General features: G+C 36.4%; 2 protein-coding genes across 2 annotated transcripts in view; one reads left to right on the top strand and one right to left on the bottom strand.

The window, feature by feature from the left end:
- MFSD14A (major facilitator superfamily domain containing 14A) overlaps nt 1–9,414 on the top strand; it is a 52,892-nt gene extending 43,478 nt beyond the window's left edge. Inside the window, exons 10-12 of the mRNA XM_049880258.1 lie at nt 223–320; nt 6,867–7,030; nt 8,095–9,414. Of these exons, the coding sequence (XP_049736215.1) occupies nt 223–320; nt 6,867–7,030; nt 8,095–8,301 (469 nt within the window). The 3' untranslated portion in view covers nt 8,302–9,414. The remainder of the gene's footprint in view (nt 1–222; nt 321–6,866; nt 7,031–8,094) is intronic.
- An 8-nt stretch (nt 9,415–9,422) lies between these two features.
- Nucleotides 9,423–12,059, bottom strand: part of SASS6 (SAS-6 centriolar assembly protein) — a 41,063-nt gene continuing 38,426 nt past the window's right edge. The window contains exons 16-17 of the mRNA XM_049880256.1: nt 11,726–11,820; nt 9,423–11,628 (exon numbers count right to left, since the gene is read on the bottom strand). Coding sequence (XP_049736213.1) covers nt 11,522–11,628; nt 11,726–11,820 — 202 coding nt within the window. The 3' untranslated portion in view covers nt 9,423–11,521. The remainder of the gene's footprint in view (nt 11,629–11,725; nt 11,821–12,059) is intronic.

The following is a 12,059-nucleotide window of genomic DNA, read 5'->3' as shown; positions in this document are numbered from 1 at the left end:
TTCTAGAAGAGTAAACAGGGTTAGACTTGTAAGTAACTTGCCCAGAGTTCCATAGTAGGGAAGGGATAGAGCAACCACAGTTCTCTTTTTCCTGTACTGTTTCTTCCTGTACCCTTTCACAGTAAGAGTTAGGCAATTATAACTATGTATTTAACTCTGACAGATACAATAGAGAGGACTCATTATTTGCTATTTTTGTTTTGCTGCTGTGGCTGACTATAGGATGATGTGGGCTGCTGGGGCAGTAGCAGCCATGTCCAGCATTACCTTTCCAGCTGTCAGTGCACTTGTTTCACGAACTGCTGATGCTGACCAACAAGGTGAGTTAATAGGAACCAATGATAATTGTTTAAACAGACAAGATATTTGAATTCTTGTATTCTCTCTCTGTTTTAATGTATTTTATTGTGTTTTAGGTGAAAGTTTAGGTTCCCATGTAACAATTTTTATACAAATTATTCCATGACATTGGTTACAGTTTTTGCAATGTGTCAGCATTCTCATTATTTCCATTCTGTTTTTTCTGCTTCCGTTGATCTAGCTTCCCTTCCCCTCCTTTCCTTCTTATCTTCCTTTAGGGTAAGTGTTGACCCTTTGATCTCATGTAGTTGATTGTTTAAGGGAGCACATTACTCACAGGTGACATTGTTTATTTTATGACCCAATCTACTATTTGGCTAAAAGGTGACCTCCAGAAATAGCTTCAGTTCTAAGTTCAAAGGATGTCTTACAGTGATAGTCTCAGGGCAGGGGTTCCTCTAGTATCTATCAGTCTGGTGGTAGGTCAGGCCTTTTTTAGGAATTTGAGTTTTGTTTTTTATTTCTCTTCCAGTCTACTCAGGACCTTCTATTGTGTCCCTGGTTAGAACAGTCCATAGTGGTAGCCAGGCACCATCTAGTTCTTCTGGTCCCGGGTTAGAAGAGGCTGTGGTTTGTCTGGGCTGTTAGTCCCATGGACTAGTTTCTTCTTTGAGCCTTTGATTTCCTTCATTGTCTTCTGCTCCATATGAGTACAGACCAATAGTTGTGTCTTAGTTGGCTGTTCACAAGCTTTTTTTTTTTTTTTATTAACATTTATTGAGCTTCAAGTGAGCATTTACAAATCAAGTCAGACTGTCACATATAAGTTTATATACACCTTACTCCGTACTCCCACTTGCTCTCCCCCTAATGAGTCAGCCCTTCCAGTCTCTCCTTCCGTGACAATTTTGCCAGCTTCCAACTCTCTCTATCCTCCCATCCCCCCTCCAGACAGGAGATGCCAACACAGTCTCAAGTGACCACTTGATATAATTAGCTCACTCTTCATCAGCATCTCTCACCTACCCACTGTCCAGTCCCTTTCATGTCTGATGAATTGTCTTCGGGGATGGTTCCTGTCCTGTGCCAACAGAAGGTTTGGGGACCATGATCGCTGGGATTCCTCTAGTCTCAGTCAGACCATTAAGTATGGTCTTTTTATGCGAATTTGGGGTCTGCATCCCACTGATCTCCTGCTCCCTCAGGGGTTCTCTGTTGCGCTCCCTGTCAGGGTAGTCGTTGATTGTGGCCGGGCACCAACTAGTTCTTCTGGTCTCAGGATGATGTAAGTCTCTGGTTCATGTGGCCCTTTCTGTCTCTTGGGCTCTTAGTTGTCATGTGGCCTTGGTGTTCTTCATTTTCCTTTGCTCCAGGTGGGTTGAGACCAATTGATGCATCTTAGATGGCCGCTTGTTAGCATTTAAGACCCCAGATGCCACATTTCAAAGTGGGATGTAGAATGTTTTCATAATAGAATTATTTTGCCAATTGACTTAGAAGTCCCCTTAAACCATGGTCCCCAAACCCCCGCCCTTGCTCCGCTGACCTTTGAAGCATTCATTTTATTCCGGAAACTTCTTTGCTTTTGGTCCAGTCTAGTTGAGCTGACCTTCCCTGTATTGAGTATTGTCCTTCCCTTCACCTAAAGCCGTTCTTATCTACTAATTAATCAGTAAAAAACCCTCTCCCACCCTCCCTCCCTCCCCCCCCCTCGTAACCACAAAAGTATGTGTTCTTCTCAGTTTATACTATTTCTCAAGATCTTATAATAGTGGTCTTATACAATATTTGTCCTTTTGCCTCTGACTAATTTCGCTCAGCATGATGCCTTCCAGGTTCCTCCATGTTATGAAATGTTTCATAGAAACGTCACTATTCTTTATCGATGCGTAGTATTCCATTGTGTGAATATACCACAATTTATTTAGCCATTCATCCGTTGATGGACACCTTGGTTGCTTCCAGCTTTTTGCTATTGTAAACAGAGCTGCAATAAACATGGGTGTGCATATATCTGTTTGTGTGAAGGCTCTTGTTTCTCTAGGGTATATTCCGAGGAGTGGGATTTCTGGGTTGTATGGTAGTTCTATTTCTAACTGTTTAAGATATCGCCAGATAGATTTCCAAAGTGGTTGTACCATTTTACATTCCCACCAGCAGTGTATGAGAGTTCCAATCTCTCCGCAGCCTCTCCAACATTTATTATTTTATGTTTTTTGGATTAATGCCAGCCTTGTTGGAATGAGATGGAATCTCATCGTGGTTTTAATTTGCATTTCTCTTATGGCTAATGATCGAGAGCATTTTCTCATGTATCTGTTAGCTGCCTGAATATCTTCTTTAGTGAAGTGTGTGTTCATATCCTTTGCCCACTTCTTGATTGGGTTGTTTGTCTTTTTGTGGTTGATTTTGACAGAATCATATAGATTTTAGAGATCAGGTGCTGGTCGGGGATGTCATAGCTGAAAATTCTTTCCCAGTCTGTAGGTGGTCTTTTTACTCTTTTGGTGAAGTCTTTAGATGAGCATAGGTGTTTGATTTTTAGGAGCTCCCAGTTATCTGGTTTCTCTTCATCATTTTTGGTAATGTTTTGTATTCTGTTCATGCCTTGTATTAGGGCTCCTAAGGTTGTCCCTATTTTTTCTTTCATGATCTTTATCGTTTTAGTCTTTATGTTTCGGTCTTTGATCCACTTGGAGTTAGTTTTTGTGCTTGGTGTGAGGTATGGGTCCTGTTTCATTTTTTTGCAAATGGATATCCAGTTATGCCAGCACCATTTGTTAAAAAGACTATCTTTTCCCCAATTAACTGACTCTGAGCCTTTGTCAAATATCAGCTGCTCGTATGTGGAGTTCACAAGCTTTTAAGACCAGACAGTACCCACCAAACTAAGGTGTGGAACCGTATCTTCATGAACTACGTTAAGTTGTCCCATAAGGCTCTAGTCCCAAGCGTCCTAACCCAGTAAACCAATCCCTCACATTGTCTGGCTATATCTAGGAAGCCTCCGTAACTGTGCCCCCACGTGGTTGGTTATATATGTGGCTATATATACAGTACACATAAACACGTACATACATACGTCTACAGATACACCTGTACTTTTCGCATGTGCTTTCCTGTACACATATATGCATCCATATCTACCTATGTAACCACACACATTTTTTTTTTTGTTTTTACTATTGTTGTAGAATTATATATGTTACAGCATTTACCAAAATTGTTCCATTTTTCTCGTGTACTTTTTAGTGTCTTTGTTTACCTTGGTCAGATTGTACTCACTGCACCCATATTTGGGATTGCCTTTCCCATCAGCAAAAGTAACAAGTGTCTACTACCTAGAAAGTGATACCCTCTCCTTCTCCCTCCCATCCCTGTAACCATCAAAGAAGTTTGCTTTCTAGGTATAATCTGTTCCTGACTTTCGTGGCTGACTTGTTTCACTCAGCATAATGTCCTCCAGATGTAGCCATGCTGTGTTTCACAGACTCCTCATTATTCTTCATAGTTGTGTAGTTATTCCATTGTGTGTACCACAATTTGTTTATCCACTCATCTGTTGATGGGCACTTAGGTTGTTTCTTTTTGCCTTTGCGAATAGTGCTGCAGTGAACACGGATGTTCATGTGTCTGTTCATGTCACTGTCTATATACCTAAGAGTGGGGCTGCTGGATCATAAGCTCTTTCTGTTTCTGGCTTTTTGAGGAAGTGCCATACCATTTTCCACAGTAGTTGTACCTTTTACACTCCACCAGCAGTGTATAAGAGTTCCAGTCTACCCACAACCTCACCAGCATTTGTTGTTTTCTGTTTTTTTGATCATTGCCATTTTGCAGGGGTGAGATGGTATCTCACTGTAGTTTTGAGTTGCATCTCTCTAATGGCTAATATTCACAATCATCTTTTCATGTGTTTGTTGGCTGCCTGAATGTCATCTTTGGTGAAGTGTCTGTTCATGTCCTTTGTCCATTGTTTGATTGGGTTGTTTGTCTTTTTGTTGTTGAATTGTTGAAGTTTTCTATATATTTTAGAGATTAGACGCTTGTCAGCTATGTTGTTGCCTATGATTTTTTTCCCAGGCTATAGGTTCTCTTTTTACTCATTCAGGAAAGTCTTTTACTAAGTATTTAATTTTTAGGAGGACCCAGTTATCTATTTTATCTTCTGTTGTTCATGCATTTTCAGTAGTGTTTGATGGTGCATTGATGCCTTAAATTGGGTCCCCTAGTTTTGTTCCTGTATTACCTAACAGGAACAGTATAGTTGTAGCTTTGACATTTAGGTCTTTGATCCATTTTGAGTTAACTTTGGTGCATTGTGTGAGGTATGGAACCTGTTTCATTTTTCTGCAAGCGGATATCCAGTTTTGCCAGCGCCATTTGTTAAAGAGACTGTTTCTTCCCCACTGAATGGTCTTCAGCCGAAGGTCAGCTGCCTGTATAGGATAGATTTACTTCTGGGTTCTTAACTCTATTCCGTTGGTTTATGCGTCTGTCATTGCACCAGTGCCGGGTTGTTTTGATTACTGTGTAGTAACCTGTGAGATCAGGAAGTCTGAAGCCCCCGACTTTGTTGTCCTTCAGTATTGCTTTAGCTATTTGAGGCCTCTTTCCTTCCCATATAAAGTTGGAGATTAGTTTTTCCATTTCATTGAAGAATGTTGTTGGGATTTGAATTGGTATTGTATTATAATCTATAGATCACTTTGTGTAGTGTTGACATTTTTACAATGTTACATCGTCCAATTTATGAGCGTAGAATGTTTTTCCATTTCTGTGGGTCTCTTGATTTCTCGCAGTAATCTTTTAGTTTTCTTTGTGTAAGTATTTTACGTCACTGGCTAGGTTTATTTCTAGGTATTTTATCCTTTTGGGGGCTCTTGTAAATGATATTTTCTTGATTTCCTTTTTAGAATCCTCCTCGTTATTATAGAGGAACCCGACTGATTTTTGTGTTGATCTTGTACTCAGCCACTTTGCTGGATTCTTCTATTAGTTCCAGTAACTTTCTTGTGGAGTCTCTGGAATTTTCTATGTGTAGGATCATGTCATGTGCAAATAAGAGTAGTTTGCTTCTTCCTTTCCAATGTGTGTTTCCTTTATTTCCCTTTCTTGCCTGATTCCTCTGGCTAGAACTTTCAGTACAGTATTGAATAAGAGTGGTGATAATGGGTATCCTTGTCTTGTTACAGTTCTCAAGGGGAATGCTCTCAAACTTTCTCCATTGAGAACAATGTTGGCTGTTGGTTTTGCATATATGCCCTTAATTATGTTGAGGAATTTCCCTTCTATTCCTATTTTGCTGAAATTTTTTATCAGGAAAGGGTGTTGGATTGTGTCAAATGCCTTTTCTGCATTGATTGAGATGGTCATGTGATTTTTTTGGTAAATGACTGATTTTCTAACGTTGAACTGCCTTTGCATCCCTGGTATTAATTCCACTTGATCATGATGTACTATTTTTTTTTATATGCTGTTAAATTTTGTTAAGAATTTTTGCATCCATATTCATGAGGGTCTATAATTGTCTTTTTTAGTGGTGTCTTTGCCTGTTTTGGTATCAGGGTTATGCTGGCTTCATAGAATGAATTAGGGGGGTATTCCTTCCTCTTCTATGTTCTGGAATAGTTGGAGTGGAATTGGTGTCAGCTCTTCTTCTCTGTGTTTTAAGTACTGAAACATAAGCCTATGTTCAGGGTAGAGAATTTTAAAATTGCTTTCATTATAAGGAGGAAAAGCAGATTCTAGTCTTCTCATGAGGTGGATATTCCCTTGTCTATCACTTTGAATATATGGCCCTATTTGCTGGAAAAATGTAGTGATGAAGATTGGCCACGTATGTTCACTAAATATTGATTAAACATCTGTTGTGTGCTAGACACCTTGAGATAGAGTTGTAGCCCTTTTATTAAGATCATGGTTTCTGTTACAGAAAAACATAACATAGCAAACTCTGTCTTATGCCTTTGTGGGGGGAACATTTAATTCATGAAATGCTAACAGATGAAGAATCGTTTTTTGAAAAGGGTATGTTTTTATCTAGTTGTAAGGAAAAAAAAAAAAGAGGGTGTTACAAAAGAGTGGCAGTGGCCACTTGGTTGCTAAATGAGGAAGGAAAGGCCTGTGGCCAAAGCAAGTTGCATTTTAAATTTGATAGAAGATCCTAGAGGTAAACAGAAATCACATTCTATGAAAGGAGTCTGTATTACCTTAGCTAGCTGCTTGGAGAGAGTTTTTAACAGCTGTGCTGTGAGCTCATGATTGAGTTTTAGCCCAGAGATTTTTTGAGTGTAATCTAAGGAAATAAAGTGCCTCTTTGCCGCCTCATTTCTGTGTTAGACCTATATCTGAATACCTCTGAGCTCACACTTGCATCACATAGCTTACCACTTTGTAGAACCGATGACTTCTAAGCAACTTTATATATATTAATAGTGTTGGAGTGGACTGCTTGTGTCTGATAAAAGCCTTGGATTTAGATTAAGTGATAATCACATTTGTACCGGTGCTAGAGTAGGGAAAAAATTAACCGTGCACTAAATGATTTTTTCTAAACCATTTAGGTGTCGTTCAAGGAATGATAACAGGAATTCGAGGACTGTGCAATGGTCTGGGACCAGCCCTTTATGGATTCATATTCTACATATTCCATGTGGAACTCAAGGAACTGCCAATGACAGGAACCGACATAGGAACAAACACAAGCCCTCAGCACCACTTTGAACAGGTAATTCTTAATTCACATGATAGACATGGTATAGTTCATTTGTCTGGACTGAAAGATATAAATGCCTTTTGCTACTAAAGTTTCTATGTGAGATTCTTAGTATTTTAGTTTAAATGAAACATTTAAAAACCAGAGCCTAAGGAACTGTGTTCTGTTGTAGACGTGCTCTTTGTGAAATTGGCTATGCATACTTTTTTTGCCCTTGGAAATTAAATATTATTTAAATGTCGACTTTGTCAAACTACAGCTAATAGCATATGTCCAACCATTTCTTTATACTACTACTTTTTTTCTGAGAATTTCGTAGTATCACAGTTCCGTATATGAAAAGTTAGTTATGTGGCAGTAAACATCTTTGTTCACTTGTTTGCCACACCTCCCTCCTTACAACTGAAAATTTTAATGGCAGACATTAATCATTTTAGCCAATACAAAATCTCATCAGGTTCCCTGCTTAGCAGAGTTCCACACTAATCTTTCAGCTGTCTACAACTTCTAAGTAAAAAGGAGTGTTTGTGTGCTATATACAAATAAAATCAGCACTGCAAGTTTTTGCTAAGAATGAAGGTAATTTTGGGCTAAAACAAATATCTGCTTTGATTCTTGTGTTTTCCTCACTTTCAGTAATTGCCTTTTTGAAACAAAAACACTACTTGATTCTGCAGTTCTGGAGTTAATATTGTATGCTACTTGATCTTTACTTTTGAGCCATTTCTCTATATTTTTTCCTTTTAAACTAACAAATTACTTAGAGGATCATAGAACATCGGTGTTGAGATTTGGTGCTGAAAGTGGCAATATGGTATTTCTGCGTAGGCTTTTTTTTTTTTTTTTTTAATCTTTTGGCCTTGCTTCTTGGGTCATTTGTTATCCCCAGAACATTTATATTCAGAGTATGATAGTGTCCCTTTGCCCCTGATTTGGTAACGTTTTAACTATGGCTTTAATGAGAGACAGGAACCATAGCCTTTAACACATAGCAATCAGTTATTTCTCATAGATAAGCAGTTTCTTATGAACAGAGATACCTGTGCAAACATGCTAACCACTTTTTTCTTCTCCAGAATTCCATCATCCCAGGGCCCCCCTTCCTCTTTGGAGCCTGTTCGGTACTGCTGGCTCTGCTGGTTGCCTTGTTTATTCCGGAACATACCAACTTAAGCTTAAGATCCAGCAGTTGGAAAAAGCACTGTGGTGGTCACAGTCATCCTCATAGTACACAAGCCCCAGGAGAGGCCAAAGAACCTTTACTCCAGGACACAAATGTGTGATGACAGAAATCAGGAGGATTTTTCTATCAGCGCCCAGGTCTTAGTTTCCACCTGTAGCTCTGGATGTACACACCATTCCATCCACAGTGTACTTTAAGATTGTCTTCAGAGATGTATCTGCATGAACTTCGTGGGAACTAAAGAAAGAACAGGACAGTTTTCCAAAGATGTTACAATTTCTTTTAAAAAGAAACTTTTTGTTTTGTTTATTAGCACCAATTTCTTGCCACTAAGTTGTTTTATTATACATCTTTTAATTAAAAAACTATATATGTAACTCCTTAGCTATTAGCACATGTCTCTGCTTCCATGTCCTTAAGGTGTTGAGCTTTAACTCTCTGCTGAGTCTCAATGAGACAGAGTAGGTAGTATCGATGTGGACCTATTTGTTTTAACATTGTAAAATCTTGAGTCAGATTTTAATATTGTAAAATCTTGGGTCAAATAATTCAAAGCCTTAATGCAGATGCACTAAAGAAATGGTAAGGAATTGTTTGCATTTAAAAAGAAAAAAACTTAAAATTGTACTAAATCTGAATCATGTTTCCTGCTTGTTTGCAGTAATTTTATTTTAAACATTCACTACTGTTTTTGAAGTTAGAAAAAAATATCAGACATTTAGAATTTAAATTGGGATGTTTAGAGCCTGTAAATCTAACTGCTGGCTCAAATTTGTTCCCCAGCTACTTCTTATACCACTATTCTTTTAATGTTTGCATAATCATAAGAACCTCAACACTTGAATACATAATCTAAAAATTATATAGTAAAGCTGGTAGCCTTGAAAATGTCAATGTGATATCTATATGTAGATAAATATATATAGTGGCCTTTCAGGACTGTCACAGTAACACTTTATTTACAGAGCTAATGTTTGTCCTAAATTTTCAGGACCCTAGAAGAGAGCTTTATACAATTACTGATGTGAATTTCTCTAAAAGTGTATATTTTTGTGTCCAGTTATATTATTTAAAGAAGTGTTACTTTGTAAAAATTGTACATAAAGTATTGTATAGTTTACAATGTTTTCATCTTATGTGTGGTTATTGCTTAATGCTTTTTAAACCTGGAACATTCACAGCGGTTAAATCAGGTCTTAAAAGAATGTAAATACCCTCTTAATAAAAAGTAAGAAAAATTTTTTTTTTTTTTTAAGTCTTGATCAATGATTCCCTACAAGGCCGGTTTTGGCTTTATTTGTTAACCCATTTTACAGTAACAAAACTTTACGCCTTGTCCCTTTGAATCCATTTTCTTTTCCCTCACTATATTCTTATAGGAAGACAAGAGGAAATGAAAACTTTGTACTTAACTCGAAGAACTTAATTTTCTAAGCATAGATGTTGTAGATCAATTCTATTTCTGTTTTTATATACTTTTTACATGTCATACTCCCAAAATAATTTTAATACTTTATTAACAAAGTTCACACAGTTTTCAGAAATACACTAAATGCAACATTTTGATTATTAACACCTGTACAATTTTACACTGCAAAACAGTTTCAACTTAAAAGTTTTTAAGAGGTAGAGCAAAGAAATTAGCACACAGAAGTCTGTATATATACATTCAATACAAAAAATCTTTAGCTAGTCAATACCGAAATGATCTTCTATTCTACCTTGGAAATTTTTCTGATTTTTCACATGTGAATACAGAAAATGATACTTAAAGAAGAAAGAAGAGCTACCTGTATGTCCTATTTCCCATCCAAACCCTGTCACAATGTTTATGTATAGTAATTTACAACAAAACAGAGTAGTATTACCAAGAGGCTTCTTTCTAGATTATCAGTGTTTTCAAGTTACTATAACCCAGTATTCTTACTAATATAGTATATCTAAACAAGGAAAAAACAGTATATAAAAAGTCACTGCCTGTAATTACTGATTTTTTTTTAGATTTGTTTAAGGCTGCTTGAAATTGCCAGCTGTGTTCCAAAGTTTCAGAAGACTCAAAATAACAGCTTTGTAAAAAAAATTTAGCAAAAATTCCTTGTCTTACTATGGAGCCCTATAATGTTGGCATGTCATTTATATTTTAAAATGCCTCTTCTCATCTATGTAATAAAGTACCTGAAAATAATTCTTAAAATATCATAAGTATTAGAAACTCTTTGCAAACAAAAATTCATTTTGAAGATTCTTAAGAGAATGTTATTCTGTACTGGGGGGTTGTCACCACAAAAACCAAAGTGGGTCCCTATGATTGGGGGTAAATTTTTTTCTAATTACCTAAGGAACAATTTTTAAAAATTACTTCAGATAAAGGGAAGAAAGCTGCAACTTCTAACAGGTACTCATTTGCCTACTTTATTCAGCAAACATTAAAATGAATCTTAAGTTCTAATGTTACAAAAAAATATTCATGATACTCTGGAAAAGACTTTAGTACCAATTTTAAAACAAAATTCCACTGGTATTTAACTGCATGGGAAACTAATAAAACTCCAAAGTAAAGAGAAAAATTGGTTAAGCATAGACTTTGAAGAAGTATTAAAATCTTACAAACTTTTCAGCTCAAATGACTAAAGCACTTTACATCAAATCTGGTCATGTCAATACACTGTTGTCCAGTTATTTTTATAATAAGTATCTAAAATTATTTAATAGACTCAATACCAAATTTACTGGTTTTAAGGAGAGCATTTCCTCACTATGAGGTTTGATTCATTTCATTCATTGAAGGTACTTTGAGGACTTTTCCCTTTAATGTCAATGCCATCAATAATATAGATCTCTTAGAAGATAATCATTTTCCCTCATAATTCTCAGGTAGCAAAAATTTTATTTTACCAATGAAAATAAAATGATAAAATAGCATTCTTTGGTTTCATACTATTACATTCTGAGCAGTTTTCAGTTTACCCAGATATCCAATATGATTAGAATGTCCCTTATAAAGATCAACTCTTTCCTTAGAATTGAAGTTCCAAGGATTAATAAAATTCATTTAACCACTATTCTATAAAATAGCACCATGTTCACAAACTAAAAAGTGTCCTTTGCTCAGAATCTCACCAGTCCTCAAGTACAAACTTGTTCCTCTAAAATGTCTTAACATAAAGGACAGCAACACTTAATAAGGGACCAAAACTTTGATACTTAGTAGCACAACTGGAAACTCGCTTGTTTGATAAGGATTTGATTTATGCTGTTAACATACTTTAAACCACCTGAGTTTCTAACACTTTGATAAAAAGTAAAAGACGACACTAGAATTAACTGTTTGGTAACTGTCCAGGGAAATACGCTGAAGACGCAGGAGGGAGCACTGCAGGTTTTGAAGACGTCTGTAACGTGCCTAAAGCGCCATCTTTCTGATGGTCTGTAAGTGACAAAAAGAAAAGATGTATTCACTTACATCTTTATATACATTTTCAATAAAACCAAAGTGTAGAAAATCCATTTCAGAAACACCTCACCTGGATTATTAAACAGATTCTGGCTGAGCCCACGTAAAGGAATGCTATCTTCCCTTTTCTTCAGATATTTGGATTCCAGCCCCAAGTTTTCACCACTTAAAAAGAAAACAGTAAGTATTTACATGTTTTAACAAATATTATTTTCTCTCTAATAGTTAATCTTGAAGGTTTATTTAGTATAGAAGATAAAACTAAGGTATACTTAATAGTGTAACTTCTAAATAAATCACATTCTTCATGGTTTCTTCTGCAAATAATTTATCCATAAACGAAGTACTCTTTTTTCCAGTAAAGGGTAAATTATTATAAATCAAACTAAAAATTCTAAGAGCTG

Source organism: Elephas maximus, chromosome 3 (assembly GCF_024166365.1).
Source record: "Elephas maximus indicus isolate mEleMax1 chromosome 3, mEleMax1 primary haplotype, whole genome shotgun sequence".
NCBI lineage: Eukaryota > Metazoa > Chordata > Mammalia > Proboscidea > Elephantidae > Elephas > Elephas maximus.
This window is presented reverse-complemented; position numbering and strand designations above follow the sequence as displayed.